Raw genomic sequence first — 25,296 nt, 5'->3', positions numbered from 1 at the left:
TCTTAAATATCACTACACTACCAAATTCACTGACTAATTATTTTTAGTTAATTAGGGACAATCCGCCTCCATCGTCATGGGCACAGGTGCCCTGATGTGTAAGAGAAGCAGCATGGTTCCAAAGTGTGTGGGAAGAAGATTAGTGGAGGCTGTGTATACGGCTCGCAGCTCTTCCTGCACTCCCCATTCACAGTTGGCCAGGGATGTGCCGCTCAGACGCAAACAGGCTGAGGGAGGGGGGTGGGTAGGTAGGTGGATTGATCACTGCATGAATCCACTTGACATTGCTCCCCGAAGAGTGGAAGCGGAGGAGCTGCCGAAGCGTCTGCAGCTTCCAGGCTGAAATGACAGCCATGGCACAGCTTTGCAGCAGCTCTTTAAAGTGTGGGGTGCAATTCATTCTGTCTGATCTTCTCATGGGACCCCCATAGGACAGCCTGACCACGTGGGCTTCACACTGAGCACAGGATTTGTCCTTACTAACAAGGGACTTTTAACAAAATATATTTTGGTTTAATAATCCAGTGTAATAAATCACATATTATTCTGAATTCACAAACTGCACCTTCCCCTCTTGGGTTGCTTACATAGTTCAAAGGGCAGTGTCAAGGTGAAACTCTGAGCTGCGATATTTCTCCTGTGTTACTCATGCCATCTTAGATAAATTCTTCTATTACACTGTGAACAGTGGAACAAGACCAATCTGTCAGTTTCACTTCCTTTTTCTCATGAACTAGCAAGGTGTTTCACTGCTAGGGTGAAGAATATGTCACAGCCCTGTTTATGTGAACCACCAAAACTTTCAGCGATAAGGTGCTTCGGATAATGGAGGAACCTGCTGACCAACTTAGAAAAGGCTCTCTTCCAGTGATGGGAGTCAGGAGGAGAACGCTGGCCATCTTTACAGACCGGCTGTCTTGAAACAGGCTAAATCCAATCTTTATTAAACATACACAGCTATAAAATTGCATCTTGCATGGTAGGTGAACTCAAACAGCAGGCATTGCTGTTCACCAGCAGTCATAACACAGCAGCTGGAACAGCGTTCCTCCACCCTACAATTATAGGGAGAGGGTAGTCCCAGGCTTGCAGGCCCCTCTGCTTTATAACCTGCTGAATTGGTGAAACAAACCGAAGTAATTAAAGACCCATCCTGGCCCATAATTTTTCTACTTCTGAATGTCATTTTCTAAAGGACCCACATATGTTGTTTTCTCCATTTGTATATGAAAAAAAATTCTGACTATATGGGGTGTTTTCCTTTGAAAACTGCTGTGGAAAACACTAGGGCCAAATTAAAAAAAAACAAGAGGTGCCTAAGAGTTAGATCCTAAGTCCATATTTAGTTGTGGGCCTGATGCAGGAATCCCTGCCTGAAATTCTATGGCTTGCGTTACATGGAAGGTCAGGCTAGAGGATCAGACCAGTTCCTCTGACCTTAAAATCTATGAATCCATGAAAAACTCCCATTGACTTCAGTGAGAGTTAGAGTAGATGCTGTATATAAATAAATTTAAGATAAGTCAAGGGGTAAAACTTTCAAAAGCATCTAAGTGACTTAAGAATGCAAGTCCCATATTTAGAAGTGACTGAAGGTGTGAAAGTGCCTAACGATGCAGACAGACACCCAGAGGGGTTTACAAAAGCTCTTAAGTTAGTTGTATGCCTAACTCTCATCACTTTCAATGGCAGTTAGATGCCTCTCCTGCTTAGGTGCTTTTGAAAATCCCATTAGGCACTTATCTGTATCTTTAGGTGCCTAGTTTGAAAATGGAACTTGGTCTCCTCAGTCACTTAAGTTTGCTTTTGAAAAGTTTACCCAAGATCTTCTCAGTCAGCCCAAAGGTAAATCAAGGTCTGCTGATGCACCACACCGCTTTTCCTCCTTGACTAGCTATTCCCTCTGAAGTTTGTGCTGGTCTGCTTATTCTGTTTGTTTTCCTATGCTTTGTCTCATAGTGCCTTTGGACTCCTGGCTGCTCTTGGATGCCTCCTCAGTACTTACTGATCCGTCCATCTTAAACTTTGACATTGCACAAGTCAGCAGAGAGTTTTCTGATGACTTCTCCACTGCTAGAGATTTTTGTCTGTCAGGTGAGGAACTGATTTTCTTATATTGAAGATGGCTGTTTTCTTTGGCTTTGTAGAACCTGATGTACTGGCTTATGACAATGAAGCATGTTGTTGAGAACAACCATTTTTGTTTTTTTTTTTAATAACACTACCCTAGCATTACTTGAATTGGGAAGAGGGACCTGACATAATTTACCTAATGAAAGGCCTAACAGAGAGTCATCTGGTGAAGTGGCATACTTTTCAGCTGCTTTTGGATAACTTTGACACCTCATGTGTTCAGAGACCTTCTAGCATCTACTAGCCACCAGGCAATTTAACGAACAGCAACAAAAAATGTTTGAGGAGCTGATGGGATTAATTTATAAGTAACAATTAAAAGATAACTATGTGTAGCTAGGCTAAAAACTGACTAAGACTAGATGTGACCACTACTTTCAACTTTTTGAAGGCTCCAGGAACTGTTTAGGATGGCACAAGGTGGTGGGGGGAGGTATAGTTAGGAGTAATGGGTTGAAATTTAGCAAAGTTATGTTTAAGTTGGGCCTGAATATCAGGGACAAATCTCCCCAATGGGAAGGCCTACTAAACAGTATATCAAAGTCTTCTCTCTCTAACTTCCTATGCTCAATAAACCTTTATTCCCAACAAGTCCTGGGAGAGGGGCTAATAGAAGAAGAGGAAGCTCTGAGTTTGAGTAAAAGCTTCCATTTGGTGCAGAAGGCGCTCTCTCTCTGCAGTGTCATCCCTCCTATTGTGCAGCTGGAGCTGTAATTCCCAGCTTGGGTAGATGTACAGTCGCTAGCTCTGAGATAGTGTACTAAAAATAGCAGCATGGCTGCAGCAGTATGGGCAGTGGCTTGGGGTAGCCACCCGCATACAGTCCCATTTGAGTTCTTAGGTACATACTTAGGTTCCTAGTTCGAGCCATGCTGCCACAGCTACACTCATTTTACTGTGTTAGCTCGATCAGAGCTAGTGCGTATCTGTCAATTGGAGCTGGGAATTATACCTCCGAGCTGCAGTGCACTACTGGGCTTTTCCATTTTATTTTTTTTAAATACTTTTGACCATTGGAAAGAGTGATTTCCAAAGGCAAAAGATGGCAGACAGTGGCTCAGCTCCATCTGAAAGTCAGGGGGAGTTAGGAGCTTCATTTTCCCCTGTGCCTTTGAAAAATCTCCTCTTAAATTGTTTGGGAGGTTTGATATTTTTAGGGTGACCATACATCCCATTTTTGGCCAGGACAGTCCCTTTTTTTTAAGGCCAACCGTCGGGCAAAAATGGGCATTCGTCCCATTTGCTTTGACTGACTGGATCAGTTGGCAAAATGGGATAAATGCCCACTTTTGCCAAAAAAACGGGGTGTGGAGGGCAAGCAGCAATGCCAGGGTTTGAGCCTCCCAGCCTCCTTGGATGTGGGCCGGTGGAGCTTGAGTCAGCCCCAGCCTCACACGGGGAGCAGGCAGGGCTTGGGTGAGTGGCTCGGGCCAGCCCCGTGTTGTCGGGGGAAGGGCTCAGACTAGCACCAGGTGATGTCCCATTTTCCTTTGGGGAAATATGGTCACCCTTGATATTTTCAAAAGACATGGCATCTGCTTGCCTTGCTTGCTTGCTTTCTCCACAGCCTGTTCAAAGAACCAGTCCTGCACAGTGATTACTCTTGAAATCCAGCCATCAGCGATACGATGCATTTTCTACCCTGATACACAGATATGCACACATGGCCTGCAAGGCCACAGCTGTCGAGTTTTACTCAAGGAGCCAGCGACTTACATCTATTGGAGGCAAGGTAAGTGCAAGGCAGTACCATATTGAAGTAGGCTCCATTGTAGAAGCTTGGGGGCTGTTCCGATAGATGGGAGAATGGTGAAGTATCTGGTAGAAGCAAAGCACTAGAGTTGTCACCCATCTGATTTGTATGGGATGGTCCCAGTTTGGGTGGGGTGGCTGTTCTGCATCCAAAAAAGTATGTGAACACCTCCCAAAATATCTTTCATGGTGAAGCCCAAAATCCTCCTCATTGTGATGTTGTATCACAACAGTGGGGTGCAATCAGTTTGGTCTGCAAAAAGACTTTGAAAGAGGGTAAATCTCTAATAATTTAGTAAAATTTTCATCTGTACCTAAATTACATAGAAGCCTAAGTTCCATTAATGTTTAAAGAGACAGGATCCATGAGGCCTAGATTTTAAAAGGTATTTAGGTGTTGCTAACCTCAGCAACTCTTAACTGATTTAGGAGCCTAAATCTCATTTTCAAAAGAGATTTAGGCTCCTGAGTGCCTAAATCCCTTTTGAAAATGAGATTTAAGCTTCCAAGGAAAACAATAATTTTTTCTTTTTCCCCCCTCTACAAACAGATTCATTTGCACCCATCTCTGCACCTGATTTAACTTCATCCGTGTACATTCCATCCCATGGAGTTTTGCTTGGCAGGTCCCAAGTAATCCGAGTTGGTTCTGAGTGGAGAAATGTTAGTCAGTTTTTTGGGATTCCATATGCAGTACCTCCGATAGCAGAGAACCGGTTTCATCCTCCAGAGCCCTTTACCTGGCTGCAATCCTGGAATGCTACTATGGTTCGGTGAGAAGACGCATTGTTGAATAGTCTTTTGATGTCTTTATTTGGCAGTGATGATCTAAACCCATTCAGGCACTCAGATACCATAATGATGAGCATGGTATGAATGACTAGATATGTTGATAAATGATTGTATTTAGGTGCTAACAGAAAAACCACCCTACACTACACACTGCCCAAAGTTGTATTTAACTGTACACCGTATAATATATTATAAATAATACTGAGATTCCAAAATTAGTGCTGCTTCCATTTTATTTCTTTTTTTTCCCCCTACATCTCTCGTATTTCAGCCTTAGTGAGATCTGGAGGGAGTTGATGCAGTTTGAGGTTATTGGTTTTTAACTCATTGAATCCAACAGATAGGCTCTTGCTCAAATAGAAGTCATGGGCTAGATGCAGGAATTACTGGGTGAAATTGTCTGACCTGTGTTATGCAGGAAGTCAGATTAAATAATCAGAAGGGTCCCTCCTAGCCTTAAAATTCTGTAAAAACACATTGATTGAAATGGTGGGAGTAAAATACAAGATTCTGAACATTACTTGTAATGCAGAGACTGATGTTCAGTGAGAGGAGGGCTTGGTGGGCATTGGGCACGTTACCTTGCAGGATTTCATTCATCTTTGTCGTGTGAAGCCAGTTATCGTTAGTCCAGGAGAGCCAAAGTGACCTGTCACAGATATAAATTGATTAATGAAAGACAGGAGATTCTAATGCAGTTGTACAAAATACCTGTGCATCTGGAATCTTTAAGTGTTGAACTTGGGCAACTAGTTAAAAAAAATGCAACAAAAACAAAAATGCCATGAAAGTAGATATATATTTATTTAAACTATTAAAGGGGTTCCTAGCGCAAAACATCTACATTCTATAAAACAGAAAGTACCGTACAACACACGTAAAACCAATCAAACTGAGCCATGCTGCACCAACACACAGGAAGCTGGCATAGGAGCAAATGAGAGGATGGAGGATAGGTCCATCAATGGCATCCCGAGCCTCTGTTTGCCAGAAGCTGGGAACGGGCAACTGGGGATGGATCATTTGATGATTACCTGTTCTGTTCATTCCCTCTGGGGCACCTGGCATTGGCCACTGTCGGAAGACAGGATACTGGGCTAAAAGGAATTTTGGTCTGACCCAGTATGGCCGTTCTTATGAGATTGCCAAAGACATGAACTTTCGCTTGAGCAAAAGTGATCAATTCCCAGCTGGTACAGAGAACAGCAGACTTTTGTCTTAGTAGATGGAGAAAAACAAAGGAGGAAGCCTAACACAGGAATGTTGTAAAGGCCAAAAATATTACTGGGTTCAAAAAAGAACTAGATAAGTTCATGGATGATAGGTCCGTCAATGGCTATTAGCCAAGATGGTCAGGAAAGCAGCCCCATACTGTGGTGTCCCTTAACCTCTGACTGTCAGAAGCTGGGATTGGATGACAGGGGTGGATTACTTGGTAATTGCCCTGTTCATTCCCTCAGAAGCATCTGGCATTGACCACTGTGAGATACTGGGCTAGATGAGCTATTGGTCTGAGCCAGTATGGCCATTCTTCTATACTTATGTAAAAGGGACATGGACAGAGCCACTGAAGGGCCCCAGCTGACCTTTTCTGGGAGAGAGTCCAAGAATTAAAAACCATTGACCAAGACCCGTGAGGCTAGTAATCAAGAGCAGACCTGTGCCAGCCATGTGGGGGACAGGTAATAGCTCCAGTACTTCGGATCTATGTTATCAAGGTCTTTAAATAACACACTCAAGAAGTGAATGCAACTAGAGACTCTTTTGTGGGTGGTTGAAAGCGCTTGGCGTTCGGTGGTCTTGTGTTGCAACATGCACCTGAGCCATGTGGGTGTCAGCAGCGTAACCACATTAGCCACACAGCTTGACAGATGCTCAAGGGATCTGATGAGATGCAGCTTGTTTATTCAGGTGCACGGTGATTATGTATGGTTGATATACACAAACTGTTGCAGTAACATATACAGCATCAATTCTTGGTGACTGCAGCCAAAATGATGTGTACAGTCATCTGCAGTACATGTTTGGTAAGGGCTATCTGCCTCTACTACCTCCATCTAAAAATCATCTCTTTCCTCAGCGCGAAGAATTTGGCTGAGATTTTCAAAGCTGTTGAGGGGTCGTGGGTGCCTTGTTCCCATTAATTTTAATGGGAACTGGCTGTCCAGATCCTTAGGTGACTTTAAAAATCTCAGCCTTTGTCTTTTGTTGTTTTAAGATCAAAAGCACTGTTCATAATTGTAAGTTTAGATGCAAGGAGGATTGCCATGGAGAATCACACAGACCTTAAACTGCCAGGTCTCCTGGTATAAGTAATAATGCAGATCATTATTAGGGCCTGTAAATCATCATAGCACAATATTTTTGTCTCTTTATAACAAAAAATCAAATTGGGAGGCCAACATTACTGATATGAGAGACAGTTTCACATATATATTTATTATCACGGTTGAGCGGGGTCATCCTTGGATAACGGATCTCCAAGAAACAGCAGGTTGGTGCAGCACCTATGATAATTCAGTAGGTGGCGCTATTTCCTCTGCGTCAGTACGGAACCGCTTCTCTTGTATGTTAGGGGAATTCTGGTGCTGGAGTTGCTGTATTTTTGATGAGATGTAAACATGAGGCTCTGATTACTTGTGATTGTTTAAAAAATCCAACCATTGTGTTTTTCATGAATAAGCACATTAGGGTTGTGTCCTGCCCATGTTCTGACCTGAGGAATGCGTATATTGCCCACCCAGATTTTCCCCTGCAAAGTCAACTCAATGTGCTTCTTCAGTTTTAAACTCTTGCATGGCCTTGTTGTGCTACACAGCTCCCTTGTGGGAAAACTCTGTAGAATTTAACAAAAGACGATAATTTTTCTGTAATATATTTGAACCACCCTGAAGAATTTAATAGCAAATTACGTCCCTAATATTGATTTCTGTCAGACAATTTATAAACAACTTAGAGATAATTCCATAGGCTTTTAGGGTAGTTTCTATAGAACCCTATCAGTTCCATTCTTATTAAATTTGTAAGTCCGTAAAGGGTTAAACAGCACAGATGTGGCTGCAATTTAGTATGTGGGATTCCTCTTAGTCCAAAATAGCCCAAATGGTGGTGACCTTTCGACACACGCAAAAGACGTTTGTTTGATGGGGTTTTTGGAGAGGGCTGACAGTATGCTCTCTGTGATGATGAAGGGGTGGAGAGGAGTGTCTGCAGGTGTCTGGCTGATTGAGTTTCTGCTGAAAGAACTGTTTGAATGCTGCTGGGATTTTGTTGTATTTATTGTATTGTTAATGATTTGTTAGGGCACCTCTAACATTGGATATACATCCTTTTTGTTTTAAATCTAAATAAATATATCCTTTCTTTGCCTCCCAAGGGGGTTGTTAGATGGATGCTAGGAATGTGTTTGAGATGCACAGATATAACGGTGCTGTTGAAGGGTAAAAAAATTATTTTATTGAACTTCAGCTCAAAATAAAACAAGCTGCAACAGTACAAAAGTAATGCTGGTTTGTCAGCCAAAATTAACACCGCCTGTATCTTTAGGGCTAGTTGTTGGCAACCTGGAGATGGACTGCACCAATCTTCTCCTGTCAGTGAAGACTGCTTGTACCTGAATGCGTTTGTGCCTGCCAGCATTGTAAGTATCGGGTTACTGGAACATGGTGCAGCAAAATGTTGTTGTCATGTTGTCTGGAGTGGCCCACGAGTGAGAATACCCACCTCAGGGTAGACTGTTAAAATGCAGGGCACAAACCCCAAATTGGTTGAGAGTTCTATAATTAGTTTTCACCAACCGAGTAACAAATGTGATGTCCTCAGGCACTATACAGCTTTAACATGGAGTCATAGACAGTCCCCTTGGGCATTCTGGTCTATTTTGCCACACAGGCAAGCTTGACTCTGTGGTAGGCGATCACTTTACACCAAAGGTCACAAAATATTCAGGTTGCTTCCAATCCCAAAGGACCGGTCACTTATCCCAGGTCAATTTGCACCTTAGATCTTAGACACCAAAGACAACGCTTGTAGCCAATCCTGTAATACATTAACTAAAGGTTTATTAACTAGGAAAAAAGAAATCAGAATTATTTATGAAGTTAAAACAGATAAACATGCCCATACAAATGAGTTGCAGTCTTAGGTTTCAGGTGGTGATAGAGTTGTTGAAATATGCCAGGTTTATATGTCCATTAGGGCTAACTCAGCTTACTTCTGGGGATGTCTTGCTTATGTTTAGGAATCTTTGCCCCTTAAAGTCCAAACTGCATAAAAAGACCCTAATTCTTTCTGGTCAGGAATTTTTATTCTCATTTCCCTAGAGTCCAAGCTGATGAGACGAGCGTTTCTGCATGTAATCTTTTTGGGTGGGGTGGGGGAGCAGCAATTGACCAAGTCTGTGTTCCACAATGGCCCAGTTGGATTCAGTAGTCCTTCCTGATGGGCAGGAGATAACACCTTCTGTAGGAATCCAGCATTTTGCATTAGGTGAAGTTTTTTCTCCTGTTTGGTGAGTTATGGTTTCAGAACAACCTTTTTATAGTTATAGAGCAAATACTTAAGTATTGCCTTATAGCATGGGATACAGAGATTATAAATAGGATTAATACATGCAGCGTCAGAACACTAAACATATTTTTATAAACATATTTTTGTTTCTCAGCTGTGCATTTGTCAGTATTAAGTGAGGCCTACCGGCCTTGGCAGCTGGTCTGCTAGCGTCACAGTTGAATCATTTGAAAATGTTTTAACCACGATAAGCGGAAGTGTTTAAAATGGTATCCATAGCATCCTCGAAGTAAGAGCTGGAGAAGCCTTAGCAATGGTAAGTCACCTAGTCCAGTCTCCTGCCAGTGCAGGACTCTGCCTTACAGTATAGTTATTTGTGCTTTGGCTAAGCTGTGTCTCAGTATGTCTGCAGAGCAGGAAAGGCGAGTGGGCAGAGGAGGAGATACACAAAGGGCTAGTCTGTACTACACAGGCTCTGCTGATGCAGCTGTCACAGTTCGGGGCAATCACATCTGTATTTCTCCACCGTGGTCCACCACTTTAGATTCCCTGCTCTTCAGCCATCACGTCTTCGGCTGAGACCCATGTGTCTCTCCCTCTTTACTGAGGTTTGTCCAGTCTGCACAGTTCCCTCCCTATTCTGTGAGATCCCTGGCAAGCCAGTCTTCCTCAACAGACCAGCAGCTGCACTTTGCTCTCTCCTCAGAGGCCACAAACACTGCAATTGCTACAAGTTATAAGTTAATACACAGCCCTTTCTAAGCAAGTACGTTTATTTTTAAAGTTAAAGCATTACAGAAAATACATATTAAAAAAACAATAAAAGAACCAGTGCGCCTACTAAACTGCTTTACAGAGGTCACACCAACTCCAGTCTTGGGCTCTGGCAGGTGTCATCCTTTCAACCCTTCCCTAAGGATTTGGGGCCCCCATTGGACAGCAGGTCCTGTCCATTTGCTGGATCAGAAAGAAGGCTCCGAGTCAGTTTAAACTCAGGCTATTTATCCAAAAGTCCTGTCTTTGTCTGTTGAACCAATACATGTGAGCCTCACTAGGTGGTGGTACTTCTCTGGTGGCATTACAATTTGACTGAGGCAATTTGCCTAATCACCCCTCTCCAGCTGTTTTTAATTCCTGGAGGGCTGCAGTCATCACATACAACCCTTGTCCCACAATGATGTATAAACTTAATGCAGTAAGATCTCCTAAAGATACTGCAAGAAATTGTTGTATCTGTCACAACTGCTATATCGGAATAGCTATCCTGGCACAGCTCTTTCGTGTAGATGCAGCGTGTATCAACAGAAGGTGGCTTTCTGCCAGCACAGTAGCACCACCTCCCTGAACAGTATTATCTATGCCAACAACAGATGCACTCTTCTCTTTTGTGTCTGTACTTAGGGTTTTGCTAACACAGCTATGTCAGTCACACCCCTGACTGACATCATTATGCCAACAACATGTTGCAGTGTAGAGCTGGCCAAAGACAGGGAAAGAGAGAGGGGGAGAGAGAAAAGAGGATGGGGAAAAGAAAGAAACTAAGGGCAGAAATAGCAGTGTTCCTAAAAACAAGACTCTTTTCCCAAGGGGCGATACTGAATGCCACACAGCTAATAGTGATGATGACTAGCAGTTTAGTTACTATATACGGGCCATAATCTACCCTTGATCTTTGTGGAAACCTCCCACTGATGTCGGTGGAAGGTCTGCTGTGGATTGAGCGTAGTCAGCAGTGCTAAATTTATGCCCCAGCCCACGGATCACAAAAGTGTTCCTCTCCGAAAATGGGCATGGGAGCCTCTGCACTCAGATAAACTGTCAACTGAAAATTTTAAGTTCATCTTTATAAAAAGTAAAAAATAACCCTTCCCACTGGCCTGGGTAGTCTAGCTGAGCTTTTAACAAGAGAGTAAACAGGGACTGGGGGGGCCTACGGTATTGGTATAGGAATGTGCCTAATGTATAAGCATGAATTTCTGCATTCAGTATTCTTTGAGCTGCTTGAGTGCAACTTCCTGTATCTTTTAGAAGTGGCCAACAGTCTGTTTTCCCACTGCAACGCCAGATTATCGACTTTCTGTGCAAAGTCATTGCATCGTAAAAACTTCAGGTCATCGTCTCGGGAAGCTTGCCAGCTCCCTTTCGCTGCTGCTTTCAGAAGAGCAGGGGCTTATTTGAAAGCATCGTGTTTATAACAACCCCAACTATCCAAATGGGCTCTTTTTTTGAGAGAGAGTGAGTCTGTGGACCTAATACTCCTCTCACTCGTATGGGTGCAAATCAGAAGTAGCTTCACTGAGGTCAATGGAATGTCGCATAGGTAAATCTGATATAATGGAGAGAAGGATCAGGCCCTTTATTTTTACAGCAGAAAGTGGGAACAGGATAATATGCCCCAGACTGTCATTTTCATGCTTTTTATTGTGGTAAACTGTTTTTACCCATGTGCAGAGAGCAATAGCTGATAGTTTCAGTCTTGATGAAGTTACAACAACAACAACCAATATGATGTCCCCTGGAGAGAGACAGAGCCCAGTGGCTTGCACAGTAACATGCTGCATCTGAAGTGAAACACAAAATGGGAGCTTCCTCCTGTAGCTGGGAAGCGACTCTAACATTCAAAACTTCGGTGCCCAGAAAGCAGAACACACAGTTACATGCATCACGTAAACTTCCACGTACAGCTAGTATTTCTGAGCTCCTTTTCCTGCCAGTAACCATCCTCGCGTGTCGCACTAGCAAAGCAGGGCTGGGTTTTGGCTCGGGTTGCCTGATGCAGCTCAAGCAGAGGGATGATGGTAGCATTTTGCTGGCCTAAATAAAGAGTTGGATTAATGTCGGCTGTGCATCCTTCAGGGAAGAATCTTCCTCACCTTCCCAGCCTTTCTGTGCCATCAGAGTGGTGCACAGCTCCTAATGCAATCCTGTTAAGGACTGTCACACATCCTGGAACTCAACTGGTTCTGTCAGGGTTAAAATGCTCCTGCCAAGCCCCTTCTGAAATGCCTTGCAGTGGAGCGGAGAGGATAATTGAAAACATTTCTGAACTCCAGAAAGCCTGTCAGAACTGCCTTTTATTTTCCGTGTTTCATGAAAACCAAAGGTGTCGAGGCTCAGGTCGATCATGATGCCTAGCCTAGCTGTGGAAGGCAAAGACAGTTTTATGCTGCTGCCCATCACCATAGTATGTGAGCTTTAACTGCAGAGTTCAGATCTGTGTTCGCATCCTAGTCCCCGAAATTCAGGAGGGCTCTGCTCCTGGCTTTTGGGTCAGGTCCATTCTATCCTGTCCTGAGTTCAGATCTGGAGCCAGAGGTGTCCAGACTTCACGAACCTACAGCCCTGGCATTGGCACTGGGCACAAAGGACCCACTGGTGTAAAAATTTGGCTAGTCCTAACTCATTCTCTTTCTTTCTTTTATGAGAGTGAGGCTTTATTTTGGGCCCAATCGTGCCAGGCACAAATCTGCTCCTGTGAAACGTTGAGCACCCTCTGCTCCCAGGATCAGGCCCATTGGGACTACCAGCTGAAGGCCAACTGCTAGAGCGCACATAGCCAATTAGTGTGGACCCCAGCTGATGACTGGGCATGTGTGCCCTGCACGTTAGCACAAGGGCGTGCCCTCTGAGTCCTTAGGCAGCAGCAGCTCCCCTGGGTGAACCGAAAGCACCTTTCCCACTAGCTGTGCTAGGCTTGTCTCAGTTGAAAGTCTCTCTGCGTGTTTTACTGCTAACAGTTTGACCGTCCATGTGTCATTCCTAAATGCAAAACCAGAACTGACCAAACAATGTTGGTCAATAGCCACATAGCAATCCTGGCTGGTGCCAGCGTTGTGCGTGTGAGGAAAGTGCTGGCCAGTTTTTCCAGTTAGGTGCAGTGTTTTCTGTAGTATTCTTCTGTGTTGCATGTAATAGGCCAGATTCTACTCTCATTTACAATGGAGCATCGCCATTGACTTCAGTGGAGTTACTCCAGATTTCCACCTATGGTCCAAATTTGGTGTGAACCAAAGGCCTTTAGAGTCCATGGAAAGGGTTGGCTTCACTTGGCTTTAGACCAGGCCCTACATTCTCTCTGCCCTAATATGTAGCTGCCACCTGTCTTGGCTCTGTTGGTTAATTGACTGTAGCTCAGGATAGAGAATAAAGAATGTGATAGATTCCCAATTTTTTAAAAAAAATTATTAGATAGCCAATATATAGTATAAAATTAATTGGATACCAAATAAGAACCTGGACAATACAACACATCTCACATTTTGTATGGAATAGTTCATTTGTAATATAAAAATATGGTAGCATCCTCCTGAAATGATTAACTCCAAAAAGTGAAGGAGAGATGATTAGTGGTTGCTACAATTCAATATAAAGATCTGCTTTAGATGACAGCACTAAGAACCAGTAGCTCTGCGCTTGAAATCTGTGCTCATCAGGGGATCACTACCCAAATTATCCCGTGTGCTTCTCAAAAGGTTGGATTAATGTGCAAGACAAACCAACTGGGGAATTTGCCACTTCTCTGTGCAGAATAACCATGGGGAAAAGGAGCCAGTGTATCTAAACCTTGTGTACGGTAGGGCAGATGCGGAGAGTGGGTGGCATTCTGTTTACCCCCAATACTTGAAGGCTGAATCTTCTCAGTAAGGTGCTCCACATCTGTTAGCACAGCTTCTGCTTTCCCCCGTCATCGCTTCTCCTTCCCCCTTGTTATCACTAGAAAATTAGGTCACGTTCTCTAACACGACTTTAAACACAACTGAGGAGTCAGCGAGACTGGGACCGTTTCTAGGGAATCTCTTCTGGAACCACTATGACCAGCTGACATGATGTTATGTGAGATTTGCCCCTGTGATGTTTAACATTGTGTTAGCTAACATGACTCTGCAAAGTGGTGTGTGTTAGACCAGATTTTCAAGTGAAGACAAACCCTCACATCCGCTCTCTCTCCTTCCTTTGTTCCTCCCCTCCAATTCCTTGGCCAGGACCTGCATAATTCTCTGAATGGGACATTGGGGATGAAACAGTCTGAATTAGGCACTTTCTCTGGAGAAGAAAATGCAGAAGATTCAGAGAACGCAGCACTTTTCAGCACTTCTGGATGAAGGCAGCACATTTCCCAGTCACACTTGATGCTGCTTTGCTCATAATAACAAACGTCTGAACTGACTTTCCACCAGACAGAGGAGGGTGCAACACATTTTCAGTTCATAAATCAGGGTCACCCCTTAACAATTAGAGAAAGCTGAGGGCAGTTTGCTACTTGCTCCTGGCCTCTGTTTTTTCTGGGAACTGACACTCCTGTGATGGTTTCCTCCTGCACGGATGGCCACACGTTTGCTGGAAACAAATGCTCAGCCACCTCTTTCGTCTGTGCAAATGGGATCGTCCTGTTTAGTTAATTCCGTTCAGAAAATGACAGCAGCAGAAGCCAGGGCTACCTAGTTCCAGGCAAAAACAAACACCAGATGTGTTTTGGTGCTGGTGTACAGACCACCAGCCTGTCTCTGAAAAACACTAAAGGCTGTCAGGCTGGAGGGAGGTTACTAATGGGATTCTTCAGGATTGGGTCTTGGGACCTATCTTATATAACATTTTTATTAATGACCTTGCCACAAAAAGTGGGAGTCTGTTAAGAAAATTTGTGGATGACACAAAGTTGGGAGGTATTGCATAAAGTTGGGAGGTATTGCCAATACAGAGGAGGACCGGAATATCACACAAGAAGATCTGGATGATGACCTTGAAAACTGAAATAATAGAAATGGGATGAAATTGAATACTGCAAAGTGAATGGTCATGCACTTAGGAACTAACAACAATATTTTTTTCTATAAGCTGGGGGGCTCATCAGATGGAAGCAACAGAGGAGGAGAAAGACCTGGGTGTATTGGTTGATCACAGGATGACTATGAGCCACCAATGTGATGTGGCCATGAAAAAGGTTAATGCAGTCCAAGGATGCATCAGGCGCAGTATTTCCAGTAGAGAAAGGGAATTGTTCCGGAATATTGTGTACAATTCTGGTTTCCAGTATTTAAGAAAAATAAATTCGAACAGATGCAGAGAAGGATGATCAGAGGAATGGAAAATTTACTTTGAGAGGAGACTCAAAGAGCTTGGTTTGTTTACCCTAAGCAAAAGAAAGCTGAGGGGAGATACGATTGCTCTCTACAAATACATCACAGGGAGGGGGAGGAGTTAAAAATTTTAAGTTAAGCAACAGTGTGGACACAAGAACAAAAGGATGTAAACTGGCCATCAAGAAGTTTAGACAAAGCTTTCTAACCATCAGAAGGTTTCTAATCAACAGCCTTCCAAGGGGGCCCGTGGGGGAAAAGAAAAACTTAACTGGTTTCAAGACTGAGCTTATGGAGGGGACGGTATGATGAGACTGCCTAGAATGGCCTGTAGCTGATCTGCGGCTGGTGATGGAAGACGAGCTGGGGAGAGCTCTGAGTTACTACAAAGAATTTTTTCCCAGGAGTCTGGCCGGTGGTTCTCGCCCACGTGCTCAGGGTCTAACTGATGACCATATTTGTGGTCAGGAAGGAATTTCCCCCCAGGTCAGACTGGCAGAGACCCTGGTGTGTGTGTGTTGGGGGGGGCAATACTGTTGCCTTCCTCTGCAGCATGGGGCATAGGTCACTTGCAGGTTTAAACTAGTGTAAATGGTGGATTCTCTGTAACTTGAAGTCTTTAAATCATGATTCAGTCAGAGGTTATGGGTCTATTACAGGAGTGGGTGGGTGAGGTTCTGTGGCTTGCAACATGCAGGAGATCAGATTAGATGGTCATGATGTTCCCTTCTGGCCTTCAAGTCTATGCCTGTTCACTGAGCAAAGGAGGATGGAGAATGATGTAGGAAGGTCCCAGGGGATATAATAATGGGATGAAACTGAGGAATGGAAAATTGAGGCTGCATATCAGAAAATAATTCCTAACATTAGGGCCAGGCTTCAACCTCATGCAGAAAAGCCCACTGAAGGGAGCCATAAAGAGAAGAGAACTCCAAAAGACTCATCCCATGGAGTTTTCAGGTGAGCCATCCCCTGACTGGGTTTGAGGTCCACTAGGGTTTGCAGAGACCACATGGCCAACTCTTGTTTCTGTTCTGCTGTGGTGGCCTCTCTGCTCCCTAGCAGTGCAGCCTCAACAGGAGGGAGTCCCCCTGTAGCTATTCCGTAGAAAGTGCAGAAAGGACCTAGGGAGAGCTGATGCTGCTTTTTAGACACTACCTATGCTGACGGGCGGGATTCTCCCATTGGCACAGATACATCAACCTCCCTGAGAGGCGGTAGCTAGGTTGACAGAAGGATTCTTCCATTGACCTAGCGCTGTCTTCACGGGGACTTAGGTCCGCTTAACTGCACTGCTCAGGGGTGTGAATTTTTCACATCCCTGAACAGCAGAGTGATGCCGAAGTAATTTTTAAGTGTAGACCTGCCTTCAGGAAAATTAATCTAGATTAATTTAAGGTGTGAATTTAAACTATGTTAAACCCCTCTGTGGACACTCTCATTCAGAATTAAAGTGGTCTTAATTTGATTTAGTTTAATGCACTTTTTGGAAGATAAGCTAAATTGAATTCAGGCCCTTTAATTCTGAATAAGAGCATCCACATGGGGGTTTAATACAGTTTAATTTATCCATTTTAAATTCTCATTTTGAGTTAATTCAGTTTAACTTTCTTGAGTATCCCCATGTAGACAAGCCCCATGATTAGGAGGCTGGATTCAGCTTAATGGCACATAGTCCATTCCAGGGACTGGTAACCAGTCAACAAATCGAATTTAATTCTAGGGCTGCTGTCAGGCAGGCAGTTCTCCTCTCCTCAGTGTCTTTTTTTTTTTTTTTTTTTTTTAGCAGTGCATGAAATTTTGCAGATTTTATTGAATTTGAATACAGCACAATCATCAGTGTCATTGCCAGGCAGTTTTGCATTGCTTGGAATGTTTCAGAAGAGAGGATAATCAGGTTCACAGCAATGACCTGAAGGGGACTATAGCCATAGGAGTATCAGTTGCTTTCATTCTCAGACAGACTCATTGTTGCATTAACTTGTCTGTGATCATTACAGGGCAGAAACATGGCTGTGCTGATGTTCTTCCACAATGGTGTGAGTGGTGAGGGTGAGAAAGGGAGGACGGTTGTAGACGGATCATACCTAGCTTCTGTCAGCGATGTCATCGTTGTAACTGCAAGTTACCGTGTCGGAGTTTTCGGCTTCCTTAGCACTGGTAAGTCTGTACGCTGTCATGAATCTATGAACTGCAGGCCAATCACATTCTGCAATGTTTGCTGCCAAAGTGTGTGTGTGTTCTGCCTTTTCATAAGCCAGAATCTTTGAATAAGTGTTTTGGAAGACACATCCAAGGAAAGTCGGGATTGTTGTGTCAAAGGGACATGGAGAGTAGCATGAGCCAAAAGGGGGCACAAAGCAATCATCCCATTTCAAAAGAGCAGCTTGACTTTTATTTACAGATAAAATCCTGGATGTTTGTATGTACAGTAGAACCTCAGAGTTACGAACCTCAGGAATGGAGGTTGTTTCTCTGAACACAACATTATGGTAGTTCTTTCAAAAGTTTACAGCTGAATATTGATTTAATACAGCTTTGAAACTTTACTATGCAGAAGAAAATGCTGCTTTCCCTTTATTTTTTTAGTAGTTTACATTTAACACAGTCCTGTACTGGTGCTTTTTTTTGTTTTTGTTCTCTGCTGCTGCCTGATTGTGTACTTCCAGTTCCAAATGAGGTGTGTGGTTGACTAGTCAGTTCATAACTCTGGTGTTTGGAACTCTGAGGCCCTACTATAAAGGGAAGTGAGCCAAAGAGAAGTTCTGGCTTTAAATCTTAGGGCCTGATTTCCAGAAGTGCTGCCTGACTGTAATCCTAGTTGATGGCCCAGTGGTTAAGGTGCTAGCCTGAGATTTGAGACACTGTGGTTCAATTCCTTGCTCTATTATGGACTTTCGTATGACCCTGGACTAGTCACTTTATCTCTCTGTGCCTCTGTTCCCCATCTGTAAAATGACAGTACTTCCCTACTTCATGGGACTGCTGTGACAATAAGTACATTAAACTTTGTGTAAGATTAAAGATGGGGATGGGTAGTTGCTTGGCACCTCTGAAAATCATCCCCTTGTCTCCTGTACAGGATTTGGCACTATAATGTTCAGTGACCAGTTAAGGGTTTTTTAAAGACAGCTTCATCATCACCATGTCTCTGCCTCACGGAGCCAACAGAGGTCGCCCACATTATCCTCTGACAGATAGGGAGATACCGTCCATCAATATGAGTTGTTACCATTTTCCATTCCAGACACTACAGCAAAATCACATGGTTCATTACTGCAAGCTGGGAATTTGCACACTTTCCTCATCATGCTCTGTAATGCTGGGGACTTCTGCTTCCCAGTGCCTGCTGATCCAGACTCCTATAAATAAATGGTTTGTTAGGCCAAATTTCCAGAAAACAGGTGCATACCTTGCATGGACAAAGTACCCGGTCTGCCTGCACAAATACATGTTTGCACCTACCTATGTCTGTCTGATGACAGCAGTGCAGGTACCTGCTGTTTGGCTTGGCTTTTATTAGGTGTTTTAGATTCATTTTAAACACTTACAAAATATTTTTCTTTCTGCTTATTTGCCTGGCAGGTTTATTTGTCTTTAAATAGGGGGTGGATAAAGGAATGAGGGGAGGAAAAACAACAACTGAGTCTGGAGTTCTGGCCCCTCTTTCCTCTGGCTACTAGAACACTGTTTATATCCCTGGTCTTATACTGTACCTTAGAGTCCTTGCTGCATGCCTTATAGAGTTTCCTGGATTTCTTCATTGGACCCTCAGTCCCCACCACTGCTTAATTAATAATCTATCCTATGCATCTGTGGGGATCTGAGTAGGGAACTAACTCTTTCCCTTTGGTCTTAGTTAAGGCCGCTGCACCTTGCCACATGACGCTTCTGATGATCCTGAGGTTGAGTTTTGCATGTGTAGTGACTCCGCTGAGTTTTGCCTGGTGCGGGGTTACAGCAGCATTTCCCTTCTAGGGTGTCAGGTGTTTTTGGAGCTCATCCCCAGCAATGCCTGGTTTTAGTTCAGCCACCTGAGAGCCACACACTGCAAACTCCTTGTGCATTTTGGTCTGAGGTTGGCAGTGTGCATCTGGGGAAAGTATCACTATGGTTAGTTTTCTGCGAACCGGATGCTTATGAAACTGACACTTCATATTGGCTAGAGCTAGACAGGGTAGATAGGCATTGTGCAAGCTTCCATTATGCAGCACTGCCCACACATCTGCCACTAACCTCCTTCAACCCAGCTCGTCTTATCTTAGTCTCTTCCTGAGAGGAGTCTGTTAGCTGGGCTGAATATTCCATGGTAGCATTGTGGTGTGGTCAGATGTCCTTCTCGGTACTTGGACGAACTCTTCAAGTCCATTTTCACCTGTATTCCAGTTGGAATTAGAATTTGGGTCTCCAGGGGAGAAAAGGGGCAGTGCACAAACCCACCACCTAGACACCAGTGAACAGCAGCGTCTGTAGCGTTCTTTGCCACTGCTGCAGCTGTCCACAGAGACAGTGACTGATCTGTGTGTGGGTGTGTTGGCAGACAGAATGCAGGAGCCTTCTCCCAGCCCCTTGGTCCAGTTCTCACAGGGCAGGGACTGGTACCATCTCTGTGTTTGGGAGAGCTCAGAGGTGCTTGGGGGCCCAAAGGGGACAGGGAGGAGGTGGGGCCACACTTCACAGCAGCCTAGGCAGACCGGGGAGCAACTCCTGCACAATGGGGAGCATGGGGAGCTTCCTGAATACAATCACTCCTATTTCCCCTGAGGGCAGGGCAACTCCTCATCACCCTCACTGCAGGCCAGGGCCAAAATGGCACATTTTGATCTAGTCTGGGGAGAGCTCACACATTCATTGCAGTTAGAAACTTTGCCACTACTGTAGTTACCCTTTATCTTTCTGTAGCACAATGCAGACTCCCTAAGATGCTTTTCTCTAATGTATAGCTGCAGAAAATTACAGTGAAGGGTCCCCAGCTGCTTCAGATACCGTAAGAACTTTTGCCTGGCACACACACACAGCCCAAATAGAAACTTCTGGGAGGTTTTCCTTTTCAAGTACTTGTTGAATTAAATCCTGGCCTCACTGAAGTCAATGGGAGTTTTGCCATTAACTGCAACGGGGCCAGGCTTTCGCCCCTTGATTCTGGCTAAATATAGAAGTGTGAATATTAAAACGCCATATAAGGGGCCCAACACCACGGACGAAGGTTCTGATTCTCCAAGCAAAGGCAACTTCTGGATCCTTTGTTTCCTTATCATAAATTGCAAACTCAGGAACAAATGGGTTAAAGCTAGTAATTTTCTTGCAACAAAAAAGCTACCTTTTCTATTGCTAGCTCTGCAGTTATTCCTGACTCTTATGTGGCAGAGCTGTTTTAGGGCTTGGTGGGTCATGGGTATATACACGTGGTGGTTGCTTTGAGTGTAGAGAAAACACAGATATGGGTTACACCTGCTTTTCTGTACATATTGAAAGGGCACTGTTGTAGGTATGTCTGGATGTAGGCAAAAAAAATATTGTTTAAACAACTTTCCTCATTTATGATACAAACAACACCTGGGGTGGTTAGAACTGAACAAATCTGAAAAACCCAATCCATTATGTGTTGTGTGGTTTGACAATGAAAATAGGCTAGTGCTTACCTTTAAGTTTGATAGAGTGGGATTACTCAGATATTTAAAGTGAAGCCAGTTTATAAGTGTTCTCAGGAATGGAGTCTTAGTAACTAAAGTCACTGACTGTGTCTGGCATAGTCATCTTTGTCCTGACACCCATTTCTTTTCACTCTTCTGTGTTCCTCAGGAATGTGTTCTTTGTCTCCAAATAGATTGTTCATAAGATTTATATCGAGGCCCACCACCAAAGTAGTGAAAACAATTCCTGGTGGACATGGGTCTTCGGTCTAACTACAGTAAATGTTGGTGCATAAATCCTTTGCTTGAGTTCTTTGGTTCATTAAATACATTCCGCAGCCCGTCTGACTCTTGCCAAGACAAAAGAAACTGGTCATATTCCCCTTGCAGTATTTTCATTGTACTAGTGGCTAGGCCTGTCTCTGTGGTTAAAGAATTTACATGGATTTCACTTCCTTAGGTGAGCTCTCATGAGACTTGCAGCAGTATTTAAAATGAGTGAATTGAGTGTTGAATTGACAGCTCTGGATACTGATTATCTCTATCAATAGAACAGGCTATGGCAGTGAAAGCTTTCCCCATTGCTCTGCCATTGTCTCTCAACCCAACATGGCTATAGGCAAGAAATTCTAGTCTCCATGCTCATTCAGTCCTTGTCATTCTTAGCAGAGGGGCCAATAGCTGTGGTGTAGACACCCTTAAGAACTACTAAAGAACCTTAAGACCACTAAAGTTCTATTCTATTCTGATTCTTATATTTCACCCATCACTGTGGTATTGAAGCACCTCATTATATTATGTTGGGGGACAACTATTACAAGAGGAGAGCTTTAGTCACTATTGGCCAGGGTTGGATTTGAACTATTGATCTACAAACCAGAAGGCTTCATATTCCATTACTAATTTGTTCCCCAGAGTGTTTTTAAATGTATCCTTATTTTAAAGATACATTATTTTGGTCTTGGCAATGGAAGGAACAAATATTTTCACCTAGATTGCTATTCTTGGCTGTTCTGTCTCCTTTTAAAGCTTTTCTAGTTTTGAATATGAAGGTTTTGAAGACAGGTAGGTAAATATAAATAGCCTATTGTGAAGCAAAGTCATAGGCAATGAACAATTATTTTCACTTCCTTTTTGATACTTAACAAGGAATTGCTTATTTCTGCTTTTATTGCTTTAAGTTCCAGTTTCTTAGAAATGAGTGTCATTGGGAAACTAAATGCGGGACGGTTTTGGCATTAAAATATCAGGCACTGTTGAATAGTTGGCTGTCCTTTGGGTAGTCCTGGGGAATGTATGGTACTAGAATGTTCTCAGATTTTTTCATTTCCAAAAGGGCTGTGAGTGGTGAATTTGACATAACATAACATTTATATGGGGCCAAACTCAGAGGTGATGTATTCGTTGGGGTTGTATTAAAATACATATTGTATTTTAGTTAGAAGACTGTAAGGGGGTGCAAGGGAATCCAGAGGGTTGTAATTTTATATGGCAAGGGGCTGGACAGGATGGGTACAGGAGGAAAAGATGCTGCAAGAATATAAGTATTGAGAACTGCAGGTACTTGACATTTTGAAGATGAAGCTACCTATTTACGTAACTAAATACGGATTGAGAAATCTAGCTTGAGGCACTCAATTTAGAAAATCTTGGCCTTGGTCTGTAGATAGTATTATAACTTGCTGGTCGACTAGCTCAGCTGCCCTTTCCTTATTGTAGTTTAAAAACAAACAACAAAAACAAAACCCCCACCCCTCCTGTAATTGTAGAATTCATAGCTGCAATGTCTCTGTTCTAAGCTGTAATGTTTTGGGTTATTATTGGGAAATACTGTAGTACTTTGTTTTATATTTTAATAGAGGATGGTAGATTTTTGGTTAATTTCGTTGAGACAGAAAAGTCCCAGCCGGCAGATATAAAACGAAAACAGAACAACATTCATGATTTTTCCATTTGCAGAAAGAGAGAGGTGTGTTGTTGTTGTTACTACTAAGTAAAAACCTCTTTCTCATGGCAATCCATGCAGCTGGAAAAGCCATTCGTTTTATTCATTTTGTATAAACTGGCAACTCTTATATTTTTGTTAATATTCTCTGGGAGCAGAGTGGAACATGCTACTAATATATCACAGAGGCTTTGAAGAAAAGTTTCATCCGTAGTTTGCTGCTCTCATGGTGTTTTAATTGTTAGCCTGCTGTTTCCAATCATCTCCAGAACATTGCCAGAGAATGCATGAAATGCTGAACTCGTTGAGGTCAGCGATAAAGCTCCTATTGACTTCAACAGAGCCAGGATTTCATCTCATGTGCTTGGCTCCACTTTGCTGCAGAACTTGTCAGTGATGCCCTCAACACCTCCCCCCTCCATTCCTCCTTTTATAGACATTAGAGCACTGGACTGGGACTCAGGACATCTAGGTTCTATTCCTGGCTCTGCTACTGACCTGCTGGGTGATCTTGGGCAAGTCGCTTCCCCTCTGTGCCTCCATTTCCCCATCTGTAAAATGGGGATTATGATAGTGCCCTTCTTTGTGAAGTGCTTTGAGAGCTACTGAAGAAAAGCACTTGATAAGATCTATGTATTATTATCACTACTGTTACTGCTCTGTTGCACTGGGAAATGGGACCATATCTCCCCCAGTCTTCCATCACATTCGAAGGCTTTCTGTCTTTGTTTTCCCATATACTTTAAATCTAAATGACTTTTATTTTAGAATGAGGGAAAACACAAAGCAAAAAAAAAGCAACACTAAGTCTCCCCCAGAGAGAACAGTGTGTGTCGCCTCCATACCTGGCTGCATCCGAACTGAACACAAAACAGCATCAGTGTGTAGCAGACCACTAGAAACCTAAAGGTTCAGTACACAAAACTGTAAATTACATAGTTCCAGTATATGGATGTCCAGTAGCTGTCTCCCAGTTCAATTTGAATTGTCCTCAGGGTTCCCAGTGCTCTCTATGGGTTTACTCACGCCTGCCCCTCTGATCTCTCATCCACTTTCTTCCCTATCCCCTCCACCTCCTAATATGGTCTCTCTATGATATGCTGCACTTGAGGATCCTCTTTCATCTATTTTGCTCCATCTAGCTGCAGTCTCACCCCCTCCCCCACATCTGGGCCTCCCAACCAAATGCCTTCTGCACCCCCAGAGTGGAAGTGGTATAAAGTGTGTGTGGGGGTGGGGGGGTGGGATTCGAAGTGAAGACCATCCCATGGCTCCTTGTGACAGTGTGCTGGCTATAGCACCCCAGGCACTGAAGTTGCTGTAGCCCAGAGAAGGGTGCAGACTTAACTAGAGTGAGCCAAACAACCTGTTTCTAGTGGGGATGGCTGACGCTTGGTGGTAACTGCTGGGCTAATGAGGCAATTGGCTCAGTAACTGGGAGGAGATATAATTGGGAGGAGCTCAGAGGGTGAGCTGGAGGATGAACGAAAGCTGTTCGGGAGATTCCATTTACTGTACACCTGTGCTACATCCTGCTATGTTTGGAAACTGAGGATTGAGGGTACGCAAGGTGCAAAAGAAACACACTGCATATTTGTGAGTAGGAGACTACGAAAGCAGGCTAGGCGATGCTGCTCACTGGGTAGCTGAAGAACTGCCCTGTGACGCTTCTCCATTGCAACTTGCCTCAGCTGAGTCTGTTAGATCCTAGGCTCCTTGGGGCATGTCATTTCTTTGTGTCATGTACAGGGCCAAGTACGCTGCCAGTGCCAACAAATAATGAATAACCACAGAGTCCCCAGGCTTGGTTGTAACAATGATGCAGCCGAGCTCTTAAGCTGTCTACACTACCAGGGCTTTAGCTGCACAAGTATGGTGCCGTAGCTATGCCGTCATAACCCCGGAGTGTAGGCGCTGCCTACAGCGATGGAAGGTTTTTTTTCTGTCTGTGTAGGAACACCCACACCCCGGCCCTCAGAGTAATGGTAGCTAGGTCAGCAGGCGCATCCTTCCATCGACCGAGCTGCATCTGCACTGTGGATTAGGTCATCGTAGCTATGGAGCTCGGGAGGGGCGGGGGGGTTCCACACCCCTGAGCACTGCAGCTATGTCAGATTAAATTGTAAGTGTGCACCAGGCCTTAGAGAAGATGCCCCCACACCGGGTTTGAAATGGAAAAGTTTACATGGTCACAGTCTGTGCCCAACCTGTTCGGTAGGGGAGATTTCTGTTTCCAGGGCTCCCATTCTGGCATCCAGTGCCCAGTCTAAATCCCACTGATGTCAATAGAAACTTTCCAGTTGTTTTTAATGACTAGTTACATTGAGCCCCTATGGAATAAGGCACAGAGCACTGAAAACTGTCTCCTTTTATCTCTTGTAATGGAGGCAGCTCTAAGGGGGGTTGTCTGTACAGTGACTGCCATGGAGGAAGGTGCTATAAGCTGTGGGCCTGA

General features: G+C 43.8%; 1 protein-coding gene across 1 annotated transcript in view; it reads left to right on the top strand.

Moving 5' to 3' along the window:
* Positions 1-25,296, top strand: part of TG (thyroglobulin) — a 214,543-nt gene that overhangs the window by 101,306 nt on the left and 87,941 nt on the right. The window contains exons 36-40 of the mRNA XM_074942893.1: positions 1,960-2,094; positions 3,701-3,865; positions 4,436-4,658; positions 8,224-8,317; positions 17,264-17,423. Coding sequence (XP_074798994.1) covers positions 1,960-2,094; positions 3,701-3,865; positions 4,436-4,658; positions 8,224-8,317; positions 17,264-17,423 — 777 coding nt within the window. The remainder of the gene's footprint in view (positions 1-1,959; positions 2,095-3,700; positions 3,866-4,435; positions 4,659-8,223; positions 8,318-17,263; positions 17,424-25,296) is intronic.

Source organism: Natator depressus, chromosome 2 (genome assembly GCF_965152275.1).
Source record: "Natator depressus isolate rNatDep1 chromosome 2, rNatDep2.hap1, whole genome shotgun sequence".
Classification (NCBI taxonomy): Eukaryota; Metazoa; Chordata; order Testudines; family Cheloniidae; genus Natator; species Natator depressus.
The sequence above is the reverse complement of the archived record's forward strand: the minus strand, read 5'-3'. Positions and strand labels throughout refer to the sequence as shown.